The following is a 12578-nucleotide window of genomic DNA, read 5'->3' on the forward strand; positions in this document are numbered from 1 at the left end:
TGAAGCTCTCGACCCCTATTTACAGACAGACCTCTTTGCCCCATATGACCTCGGGTGAAACTCGACTCCTAGTTACAGACCTTTGCCACCTGTGACCTCTGGTGACCTCTCTGGATGTTACTATAGTCCCAGACTGCAATGATCAGCTGTAAGGTGTCTGTAATGAAGCTTTATTGATAATCCTCGGACCCATTACAGCAAAAAATGTTGAAAATGCAATTGTCATTGGGACAAAAAAAAAAAAATTTTTGTCTGAAACTACTATGATAAAGTATATGGTTTCCGACTTGCATACAAATTCAACTTAAGAACAAACCTATGAAACCTATCTTGTATGTAATTCGGGGACTGCCTGTACATATATTTTTTAACATTGTTTGTATTAAGTTAACAAAGAAGTAACTATGACATCCCAAATGTTATTATTACTGACGAGAGTTTTTCATTACATTCTTGGCAGATCTTATTTTAAACTTCATGGAATTGTGATTTATTTTTTTTTTCTTTTCAGCCGACTTACAAGCTTTCAGGAGCGGTCAGTACTAGATCACAGGATGAAGATATTTTTACTGAAGAAAATACCTTGTAAGTTCTTTCTTGCTGGTTTCGCCTATTCTGGGTCTACTTTAGCCCAACCGGGCGGTTAATGAACCGCTGTTATAACTGAGCAGCTACACCTGAACAGACGGCTGTTATAACTGAGCAGCTACACCTGAACAGACGGCTGTTATAACTGAGCAGCTACACCTGAACAGACGGCTGTTATAACTGAGCAGCTACACCTGAACAGACGGCTGTCCACAAGATGGAGGATACTATCCCCATCAGTCACCAGGGTCCGGGACCTCATTCACTTTAATGAACAAGGCGTTCAGACTGACGCTTGCTGCTGCATTTATGGTCCATGGTTCTGTCAGAATTATCTTGTGGCAGCGCCTGGCTCTTTTTAGCAGTGTCATAGAAAATGAATTTTGTGGCGCTCAGGCTCAATCTACCATCCCATTCAATAGATGGAATAAGGTTACGGATTTTGGCGATCATTGAGGGTCCCACAATCGGCATGTTATCCCCTTCTTTCCCACAGAGGGCGCACGTTAGTACATCTCCCTTCTAATTCTGGGGGGGTGACAATCAAAGGGTTAATTCCTAAAATTTTGATGGTAGTGAAGGTAACTGCAACAATGCTTTGTTATAAAATCTGACCTCTATGTATTTCTCGTCCCCCCCTCCCCAGAAGCCTTTTGGACCCCTATGAACCCTTCTCGGTTCCGGACTCGCTGCGTAGTGATGTAGATGAGTTTGAAGCCTTCTATGGGCTGGGATTATATAGAGACGTCGACCAGGATTTGGTGGATGAAATTATGTGGCCTGTAAAGGAAACCCTCTACGAGTAAGTATTTTATGTATGTGGTCTCTGAGGTTTAACCCAATCCACTCCGGTGTATGGGGGGAAAATAAGACTGATGATGGGACACCTCCTTATCCTGGTCACACATCTTTCTAGCAGGGGTTTAGGGCTATGCCAGTATTTGAACTTGATTTTGCGCTGTAAAATTCGGGTCAAGTACAGGGTTAAAATCCGCTTTCAGGATCACTGCGCCCTTTGTTCAGACATCCATCCAAGTACTGGGCGCAAATTAGGAAATGTCCATTCAAATAAGGGTCTGAGGATGCAAAAATTTCTATAGATGTCATTAGCTTTTTTTTTTAATTATTTTTTTTAATTGTTATTTCTAAAAATGAGAGTTCAATATCTGCATCCGCGTGGGGTAAATCCTGAAGCAGATTGTGTCCCCTCTCGATGTGAACATATGAGCCGGGGTTGCCGCTTTTCGTCTAATTGCAGAGAATTTCGCTTTACCTGCGGCTCATGTACTCAGCTCGTTTGTCTCTCTTCCAGTTACTTCTCTCAGATATTAGATGAATACGGTCCCCTGAAACCTGAGGATGAACGTTTAATAGGAGAATATAAAGAATTTCCGGAAGAAACGCACAGGATGGTGGAAGCGGCCGGGGGTCTTAAGAGTTTCCTCTTGCAGTCGGATAAATTCACCATAGTGGACGACGTGCTGGCGCTGTCCTGTGATATTCCCTTTGGACATCTGGAGCTGAATCCCAAAGCGGTGGAGTTCAAGCCTTCCTATCCGTCCCTAGTATGTAATAATGAGGAGTCTACCAGCCAGGAGGATTATATGTCTGCGGCCGCTGAATGTTCAGACCTTCCCGCCTATTATGGAGACTTGGATCGAAATTATCAAAAATTTGCTGAGCCCTTTAACAGCCCCCACTTTAGGACTCTCCCGGGGTCGGAGTTTGACCTTATTGAGAATCACTCTAATGAACACCCTATCCTGGATGATGATCTGGATGAAGTACATAGCCTGTCTAGTAACGGATCTGGATTGTATAGTATAGATGAAGAGGAGGAGGAGGAGTCCGCTCCTGAGCATAATACTGATATAAGCCAGAATAAATCCTATGTAGAAGAACCAAGCAAGGGCAATAATACAGTCATATCCCAGAGTGCGAAACATCCTAAAATTATTCAGACTGCCATAGTATCTGTGCAGGTAAGAACATGGCGCTGCTTGTGTGTCCTGTGATATTAGTGGATCATCACTTGTCTATTTATACAGAGCACTTGATTATTTGTTACCATAGTTTCCCCATCAGTCCTAATGCTTTGCAGGGCCTTGAGCTTCCAACAAACTTCCATATAAAGATGTGAAGATGAGCTTTTGCTCATCATCAGCATCTTTATAGGGGGGGGTCCGTTGGCCTCTGTAAAAGGGTCTTTACTAAATGCCTCTTACTCTTGTATCTTTCAGGTAGACATAGATTATTCTCATCACGAGGTGAATACTGAACCCTTCCAACCCTACGAGGTGCAGCAGGTGAGATGCATATACCGCTCTGAATGGGGGTGGCAGGCCGAGCACTTGTCCTGCTGCTTTATCCTTCTATGGGACAGCAGGGACGATTGCTGTACAGTCCTCAGAGTCTGACAGATTGTACAAGGCAAGGTATTTTACTGTAAAAGCCTTCAGTCCACCTGTCTAGTGTGTATAGCGGGAATGTGCAGTGTTAATAATTAAACCGGCGGAGATGACAGAGCTGCAGCGTTACTGATATTGTATAAAATATTGGACTATGACCACCGGCTATCTGCCCACAGAGGAGCCTAAATGTGTGTCAGAACTGACAGGTAAGGGAAGAGAAGTGTGTATTTTGGGTTAAACTTGGGTTGCAGCAGTAGTCATATTTTTGGTTGCAGAAAAAGGGGTTAAATATCAAAATTCTCTTTTGAGTACCCAAGACAGGACAAGTTTTCAGTAGGGGCAGTCGGCAATCATTTCACTTTAAAGTCATTGACTGATTCCTAGAGGTCGAGCTGGAAGTTCATCTTTGTTCTCTTTGTAGCGATCAGCCCTGGGGACTGCAGCTAAGTTCCCATTTATGTGATAGGAGGCTGAGAAATGAGCTGAACTACAGGATAGGATCTGATATACAGTTCCCTGGGTGATCAGTGGGGGTTTGAGTACTGGACCCCCTATAATATAATATAATAATATAATATTGATGTCCTATTCCTATTGTAATCATCAATATCTAAAAGATGGAAATCTCCTTTGCAGAGTATTACTCTTTTTATGATTGAACTTTGATATGTCTCGTATATAACTACACAACTAATATTTATTTTCGTTTTTTCAGGGAGATATTTTGCGTATGGAAAAAGAACAAGACGTACTGAACAATCAGCTGCAAGAGGCGACCGACAAGTACGATAACCTGCAGAAACGCTACAAAGAAGAGATCGCAGGCCTGGAGGAGCAGATAAGGACCACAGTGGAAAATAATAAGGTACTGGTCTTTATTGTGCGGAGCAATATGGTGCAATAAACGACGTACACAAACAGAGTAGAAACTTAGGTGAAACCGCAGGGAAGAGGGTGCAAGAGCTTTACAGTCTATGGATTGGGGTTACTTGACCTTCTAGATCAGTGATGGCGAACCTTTTATAGACCGAGTGCCCAAACTCCAACCAAAATTCACTTATTTACTGAAGAGTGCCAACATGGAATTTTAAGTAGTAACTTATTGCTACCTGTTTTTCCACATCTTTCAATCGTACTGGCCCCTTGAGGCCACCAAGACAGTTGGAGGGCAAATTCAGACCATCATTGTAGTTTCTCTCCAGGGTCTCTCTGTACAGGAAGAATGGTAGGCCCAGCAGGATGAGCTCCAAAAATAATGCAGTTCTGTCAAAACTGTCCAACTTTTCCCACAGTTCCAAACAGCCGAACTAGTGTCGCTTTAAAATAGCGCTGAGAGCAGCATTTCTTAAGTTGCCTGGGACTGCAGGAAGATTCAGCGTTTGGTGAACACTGTCCTAGGGAGATGACCTGAGAGCCAGCGGAAAGGGCTCAGAGTGCCACCTTTTGGCACCTGTGCCATAGGTTCGCCACCACTGTCCTACATGCTGTGGTCTGTAGAAATCACAACATCTAAGTGGTTGGTCAGATAGGGGTCTGGTTCTATCACTTCATCCGTGCTCGATTTGTTTTGAGGATTTCCTTTACATTTTTATGACGTAGTTTCCATTTCTCTGCAGATTGCGAAGACTGAACTTGTTTGGCTTCAGCAGGAATATGAAAATGAGAGCAAAAAATGGCAACAGGAAAGGAAGGAGAACCAAGAAAAGCTGAAGACCCTGAAGAATAAGATTAAATCCATGACCGAAAGTAACGATAGGTGTGATGGGATCAGTGGCTAGGACAGAAGATTCCCTGGTGGTCTGGGGAAGGGTTAATGTTCATATCCCTGGTGGGGGATAGAGAATGGGTTGGTGTGTAGTGGGTACTCGCATATAGAGGGGACAGTGTAGCTGTAACTGTATTGATGAATGGGCAGAACGATTCAGGAGCGCTCTGTCCAATCATAAAACAGACACGGCCTAAGACCATGGAGACGGGGAAGCAAAGGAAACCGCAGCCATCGCCAGGTTATATGGCTCCGGCTCACATAGATTATCGTGCTGTGAAAACTGCCAGAAAGGGTCTGATGTAGACTCGAAATGCAAGTCTGAACATAACCAAAAGGCTGCTGACTACAGCTTTACCAAGCAGTGATTGGTATCTGTCAAGAGCAGGAGGATTAGGTATTTACTGTAATTTTTTTTGTAGAATTTACATTTCCCTCCTTTACTTAATCATTACAGATATTCCAGAGGTATTGAGGAGAAGAAAAAGCAGTATGAAGCCTACATAGAGGATTTTGCAAAGATCCAGTAAGTTGTATAAGGTTGCTAATAATTTGTAGTGAGAGTTGAGTCCTCAGTTGTTGTTTCCTTTCTTTGGGTAACTAAAAAAAGTTGATGATTGCAGCCTTCGATACACGTCTCTTCATCAGACATCGGGTATAAACCCATAGCTAAATAGGACATAAATGCATACCCAGAGGGCGGCAAAGGGGGGCTATGGAGGGCAAGGGGGGGAGACAAGCGATGAATGCAACAATCAATGTAAGGAGAGAACGGTAAACACTAATGGCAGTAAATATTGTAGGGGAGTGAGATGGTTTTGTTGTCCCTGGTCTAGGGCAGTGATGACCCCACCAGGTCTGAGGAGCAGATTTCTTAAGAGTCATAAAAAGGCATAAATCACTGTGACACATTTATCCCTCTTCTGAGAAAGTCATAAACTTACCAGACCCTCCTTTCTTTCTACGTGAGTCCACACACTTCTGCAGCCCTGACCACAAAGTCAAAGATATAAAAGAAAAGGAAATCTACCATCAAAATCCATTGTTGTATTGATAATGAGCCAAAATGCTCTTGGGCGGGTGGGGCGTTACCAGAGCCCCTCCATGCTGTAGCTTCAGAGACTATTACACTGTCTCCCCCTCTGCTCCCTCATCACAGTGGGAAGAGGGGGATCACTCTTGTATCACATAACTGCCTGAGAAGCTGCAGTACGGAAGGGCTCTGGTAGCGCCCCCCCCCACAGTCCAGGTGCCTGAAACTATAACGGAAAGTGAATTTACATTTCCTAGCAGGCTTGATGGCTGTGGGCCTCGCCCCTCTATATCAGCAATGACTGCGCATAGCTGCGGCTCTCAGGTAACTGGTACTTCTGGTAACTGCTTTGTGTAACCCGGTTTATGTCTCTCCTCTCACAGTTGCAGTAAGTTTGAAAATGAAAAAACAAAGTTGGAAAAATTGATCACTAAACACGAGGCGGAACGAGATGAAGCTGCACAGCGAGCGGCGGCGGCCGAGGTGAGGAGGACGGAGCGCCAACTACTAGTTATCTCCCAAGATCTGCCAATGCTGCAACGCTTGCTGAGATTGAGAGGGAATTTGGGAACTTCTAGTGTTGGATGGAAGTGGCTTGTAACAAGTGATGGGTTTAACCCTGGTCATCACACTGGGGTCAGGTGTAATATTCGGGCTGCAGCTAGTCTGACACTGAGAACCACAGACGTCCATAAAGCAGGTTCTCCATATCCCGGCGCCCTTACAGATTAGCTGTTACACAGACGTCGGAGCAGGATGCAGAGGGCGCCCCTTCTCTGTGTAGTGGTCAAACCAGGTTACTGCAGATCAGATCCCATTCAGTGAATCAATTCAGCCACTACATGAAGAACAGAGTTATCCTGAGGGGGGTGATGGACCCTCATTAACCTTACATTTAGGAGCCATCTCTCAGATTTTGTGTGCAGAACATTTACATATGCTGTAGATATGAACTAATGGGGTCAGTAAAAAATGTTTTTACTAAAGAAATTGCAACATACAAAAACTGCATCATCAGTACAGTAGTCTAGGGAATGTATCTGTCCCCATAGCAGCAGCAGGAGCTGAGCCGTGACTCAATTCAGAACGGGATGTGTATAGTGTGATATTTTCGTTCCTTTCTCCTTCTAGGTTATGGTCTTAGAAAACCAGAAACAAGCTGAATTATTAAGGCTGAAAATAAAAGGCACCACCACAGAGCAAGGCATCAAGATGCTAAAACAGATGACCAGCAGGTGGGGCTCTTGTATTTAGGTTAATTTTTACCATAACTGTTGCCTGGGTTATAGACCTCAGTGCTAGAGTCAGGTGTATTTTATTGTAAACAAATCACGTGGACCAAATCTATAAACTCTGATTCGCATGTTTTCTCTTTGCAGTAACCCGGCATCTGTAGATCAGATCCGCACGATGGAGACTCAATTATCAAAGCTGAGAAAAGATATGGACATTATACAGGTTTGTGATTTCTTTGAAGACGTCTTCCTGTAGTGTGTGTGTGTGTATAAGAAGCTTGTATGCACCAGCGCTCATTTTCTTTTCTATGTCTTATTTTAGGCCGAGTTTGATGAAAAAATTACCTCTTTGAAAAAAAGCGCAAAGTTGAGCCCTAAAGTAGTGACTACGACAAATATCATAACCCTTCCCCCGGCACATGTAAGTGTATAGCGCAGAATATCGCTGGTTTCTCACTCTGTCGCTCTCTTTGTGGGTTTATTAATAATTATAGCCGACCTGAAGTTAAAGGAAATCTACCACCAGGATGAAGGTTTGTAAAACAAGCGCACGGACATACTGGTGTGTGCCCCCTCTGGCAGGATCCGCTCTTCCTTTAGCTTCTTACACCCTTGCTTTTTTTTAAAAAAAAAAGTTTTCAAAAGTTATGCAAATTAGCCTTAGGGGCTCCATTGACCTCTGTGGAGCCCCTCGCCCCTCGCGCTCATTTGCATAATTTTCTAGACCCGCATTGTGTAATTATTCCTCCTGCTTTTCTTTTTCCAGGGAGCGACCTCTCCTCCTGTACCCAGTCACCCCAGTCCGTCACCCAGCAAACCATCCAACCCAGTTCTTGTCAAGTCTCCAGCAAAGAAAACCGCTGCCAATAAAAAAGCCCAACCCAATACCACGGATAAGCCTCATACACATCCTGCATCTAATAGCCAGAAACCAAAGACCCCAACGCCTTCCCCTGCAAAGGTTCAGGGGGCAGCGGGTGCTGACCGGAGGGGCAGCGGGCAGCCGGATATCAGGACATCTGCAAAACCCACAACGTTTGATAAGCTGATGGAGGATCTGCACGACATATTTCCTCATTATAAGAGGTGAATCTCGTCTGCCGAGTCTTTCTATGTCTAGGGGTTAATTGGCTGCAGCGGCCAATCGCTGTTTATGTCATCATCGCTGCGGTGGCGTCCACTATTATCACTTATTTGTATCGTCAGGTGTGAAATGATGATTTTAAGATGAATTATCACAATTTATTTTCTGTCTTTTGTGCAGCGTGGAACTGACCAGTTTCATTAAGGATTTCCGTGACCGGAATAAGGGGACTCTGGCCGGCTTGTCACACGAGGACATAATATGTAGGGTGACGGAACATATACTGGACTGCCAGGCCAAGAGCCCAGCGCCCCCGGCAGGACTCGGTGTGTTTAATAATCCCGGTGTGCCGCGGCCTTCCCTGCCACAGCCCAAGCAGCCGTGGAGGGTGGTCACCGGGGGGGCCAAGAACAGATGGCAGAACTCGAGTGATTTGGAGGTGAGATATGACTCGTGTCATTGGCCTCTGTTGTAAAGATACATAGGCCGGACCCCCAACATGTCCATGTAATGGAGGGCTAGGACTTGTCCCAGTGTACAGTCATTATTTATGTATCTGTTCATAATATACACCGAGCATATAGACCCTATAAAGGCGGACGCACCCCTACAGATGGAACCGACGCACTGACTATTTCTACCGTTGTCTTTCTGCAGTCTTTTCATGAAGACCCCTGTATAATCTGCCACGATGAGCTGAAGCAGTTCCCGGTGCACCAGCTGGACTGCGGCCACTACTTCCACAAGCACGTGAGTATAAGCCTCCATTATTCAGAGCCGATTTCGTACAGAAACGGCGCCACTCTTGTCCATAGGTTGTGTCTGGTATTGCAGCTCCACTGAATGTATACAGGGCTGCACTTACCAAGATGTGGACACGGTAGAAGTGATTTTTGGATGACAGCCGCAAACTTCCCTTTGGTTATCAAGTATTTGCATTTATTCTTCTATAATGGCCTTTGTAGCTGAGCCCAGTTCAGTGATTACACAACATGTGTGTCGGTTTTGAGCTCCCTCACATATCAGCTTTTTGCAGAGCCATCATCAGCACCCACTTTCTAGTGGGCAGAGCTGCTGTGTGTGGTGTAGCATCCACGCTGGAATACTGCAGGTTATCTGCCATTGTAGAGAATGAGAGATGAGCTGCAGTAATCCTGCGAGGCCACACACAGTGCATGACGCTGGTGGCAGAGCATCGCGCCCCCACCGAAGATCTTTTTATACCTCGGCCTGTGACCAGGACAAGGGGGCATCCTCTGCGCCTAGAGGAGAGGCTATTCTACCATCACCATAGACAAAGGTTCTTTACTGTAAGAGCAGTGAGACTATGGAACTCTCTGCCGCAGGAGGTTGTTATGGCGGACTCTATGTACATGTTCAAGAGAGGCCTCAAGAGGGGAGAGCAAAAATATCACGGGTTATGGGGATAAAACATTTATTTAATTCTTAAAGGTTGGACTAGATGGACTTGCGTCTCCTTCCAGCCTTACATACTATGATACTATGATTGCTTATCTATCTCCTGCTTACTCTGTAATGTTATGTCTGTTTCTGCAGTGTATCAAGACCTGGCTCCACACTCAGAGCACCTGTCCTACCTGCAGAGAGCACGCGCTCCTCCCAGAAGACTTCCCCGTCCTCTCAGGAAGGATGAGGACCGCTTAACCCCGGAAGACAAGTTACCCAGAAACCTCATGTATGGACGTTAGTTACAGTATAGCACGCAGGGGGAGGCTTTACATATAGAATATTTAGAACATGACGCAGGAATCTCACCAGAAGCTTTTATGTTTGTGCCAAAAACCAGGAGCGGATCCAAAACCAGTGGGAAAGTGTATAAGACGAGCGGCGCTTCTCCTCACTTTTGCATCCGCTCCCAGGTGAAAACTTTCAGAAACCGCGTGACTCCTGATTGTATCTGCTCATCTTGTGTCTTCTGGAGCAGTTTGGCTTCACCTAGAAACAATCTCATCTGCCGGGGGGGGGGGAGAAAATTGTGTAATTAATGGAGCCTGAGAAATTTCTAATTGGAATAATACAAGAAGAAAACCTTCTCCTGTGTTTAGTTGTTGCGGTTATACCCACGCTGTGGCGCCCCCTGCTGCTCGTGGATTGCCCGCTGGTGTTTTGGTCTTTTGAGCGTGTGTGACCACTAGAATTTTGGGTGGATGTTTTTAGAGATCCAAAGAAAAAACAGCAGGGGGCGCCGTATCAAATGTGAAACAACAAGATCCATCTACAGTGTCATCTTTTATCTTATCTTGCATGAAAAAAATTGCAGGTTTATGTGGGAGATATCCCAGGAACCCCTTTAATAGAAGGTTACATTCTTAAAGGGGTTGTCTGGGGATACAAAAAAACAAAAACAGGCTGCCTTATGCAAAAAAAACAAAAAAAAAACAGCGCCATGTACGACCATGGGTAGTGCGTGGTATTGCATCTAAGCTCCATTCGTTTCTGTACAATAGTGGAGCAAGACACTGTCATGTGTTCTGCTGTATTTGGATGAAAGCAGCCATGTTTTGCAAACTCCAGACATCCCCTTTAAGCAGGTTGTCTTTCTCATTCCCTTAAGATCTGTAAGATCCTATGCAAAGGAAAAGCTATTTGTCTGTAATGTAAAATCCCTCCATGTTGTCACCTCTAGGGGCACAACTTGTACTCAGTCCCTAATCACATGAACAGGAGCCGGGTACAGATCAGCCCCCTAGTGGTGGCCAAAGGTAGCCAGGATTTTTGTAAGTTTGTATGAAAGAGGAAGAGATGTGTGTACTATAAGCCTCGCCCTCCCCATCCTATAACATGTATGTAGTCGGGGGTTACACTTCAGTTTTGTTGCAGTGGCTCATGCATTGCGTGTTTTATCCACAAGTTTAATTCCGTTGCCTTTTTTTACTTTATTAGCTACAGCTCAGCGCGTTATTTTGCTTGTTTGCACCTTGTTAAAAGGGAAAATCCACATGAATTCTTTTATTTTTGTTAAAAAAAAAAAAAAAAAATTGGTCATGTAGCAGGGATCCAGGACTGTATAATAATCAGCCATAACATTACTATATCGCCAGCCCCAAGTCATAGCAGCTCCATCAGATCCGGAAGATGATGCCTCCTGTCACTCCGGCAGCCTCTCCCCTCCCTCATACATACTGCACTGTCTGATCCTGGATGAGAAATCTGGTAGGACTTTGCACTTCCTATAAGTTGGCTTAGTTTATTCCCCCAAAAAATGCAAGTCTGGAAAATGTAATTGTGGCACTTTGTATTCTAGATGCGGATTATGACAGATTTTCGGTAAGGCCGCGTTCACATGTTGCGTTTAGACCTAAGCATTTGTGTTTGGGAATCGGCAGCAGGTGGTTTGCATCGTTTATACCCAGTCGCAAGTGTTTTAGGTCCTGGGTTCAGCTCCCTCCCTGTTTTCTTCAAAATGCAAAGTGTGAACGTGGCTAAAATAGTTTAATATAAATGCAAGAAGTGATCGTCACCCCTGCCGGGAGCCAGTGTCATTCCCTTGTCTGCGGTCTGGGCAGTGCACACCTGGCGGTAAGGTGTGATGCTGTTAAAGTGGTCACGCAGTTCTGTCACTAAGTGAAACTTTGCAATGTCCTAATATTATGGCTGATTATTGTATTGTCTGAAACAATTAAAAAAAGGGAAAAATTAGGGTCTAATCGCCCGGAAAGGGTTTTTATTTGAAAATTAATAATTTAGAGAAAATAGAAATGTTTATTTTTCTTCACAAACCTGAGGTTACCGGAGGTTATTAGATAAAGGATTGTCCTGATTTACCCACATGTCCTGGTGGTTTCTATCATTTTCATGTATTTTTACTGCTAAATAAAATTTTTCTTTTGTCAGAAAATAAATGCAATTTCCTTCTTTATGTTCAGTAACATGTGGCTCAGTGGTTAGCACTACAGCCTTGCACCGCTTGGGACCTGGGTTCAAGTCCCACTGTAACTAGTTTGTAAGTTCTCTCCATGTTTGTGTGGGGTTTTCTCCCACAATCCAAAACCATACTGGTAGGTGATTAGATTGTGAGCCCCATTGGGGACAGGGACTGATTTGGCAAACTCTGTGCAGCGCTGTGTAATCTGTGTGCACTATACACTCACCGGCCACTTTATTAGGTACACCTGCTCGTTAAAGGGGACCTACCACCACGAATCTACCTATAAAGGCACAGAACAGCAGGGCTTAAAAGGGCTATCCTCACTTCCTATTGATCCACCTACCACCGGATCTACCTTTATAGGTAGATTTGTGGTGGTAGGTTCCCTTTAACACTTTATTTCTAATCAGCCAATCACACGGCGGCAACTCAGTGCATTTAGGCATGTAGACATGGTCAAGACAATCTCCTGCAGTTCTCCTGAGCATCAGTATGGGGAAGAAAGGTGATTTGTGGCCTTTGAACGTGGCATGGTTGTTGGTGCCAGAAGGGCTGGTCTGAGAATTTCAGAAA

General features: G+C 44.5%; 1 protein-coding gene across 2 annotated transcripts in view; it reads left to right on the forward strand.

The window, feature by feature from the left end:
* The window catches only part of TTC3 (tetratricopeptide repeat domain 3), a 50933-nt gene extending 38954 nt beyond the window's left edge, over nucleotides 1-11979 (forward strand). For both annotated transcript variants that reach the window (XM_072138762.1, XM_072138763.1), the window contains 15 exons: nucleotides 512-585; nucleotides 1235-1390; nucleotides 1901-2570; nucleotides 2829-2894; nucleotides 3715-3864; nucleotides 4616-4755; nucleotides 5222-5290; nucleotides 6181-6280; nucleotides 6929-7032; nucleotides 7177-7255; nucleotides 7355-7453; nucleotides 7799-8118; nucleotides 8297-8555; nucleotides 8774-8866; nucleotides 9674-11979. In XM_072138762.1, coding sequence (XP_071994863.1) covers nucleotides 512-585; nucleotides 1235-1390; nucleotides 1901-2570; nucleotides 2829-2894; nucleotides 3715-3864; nucleotides 4616-4755; nucleotides 5222-5290; nucleotides 6181-6280; nucleotides 6929-7032; nucleotides 7177-7255; nucleotides 7355-7453; nucleotides 7799-8118; nucleotides 8297-8555; nucleotides 8774-8866; nucleotides 9674-9781 — 2487 coding nt within the window. In that variant the 3' untranslated portion in view covers nucleotides 9782-11979. The remainder of the gene's footprint in view (nucleotides 1-511; nucleotides 586-1234; nucleotides 1391-1900; nucleotides 2571-2828; nucleotides 2895-3714; nucleotides 3865-4615; nucleotides 4756-5221; nucleotides 5291-6180; nucleotides 6281-6928; nucleotides 7033-7176; nucleotides 7256-7354; nucleotides 7454-7798; nucleotides 8119-8296; nucleotides 8556-8773; nucleotides 8867-9673) is intronic.
* The last annotated feature ends 599 nt before the right edge of the window (nucleotides 11980-12578 follow it).

Source organism: Engystomops pustulosus, chromosome 2 (assembly GCF_040894005.1).
Source record: "Engystomops pustulosus chromosome 2, aEngPut4.maternal, whole genome shotgun sequence".
Classification (NCBI taxonomy): domain Eukaryota; kingdom Metazoa; phylum Chordata; class Amphibia; order Anura; family Leptodactylidae; genus Engystomops; species Engystomops pustulosus.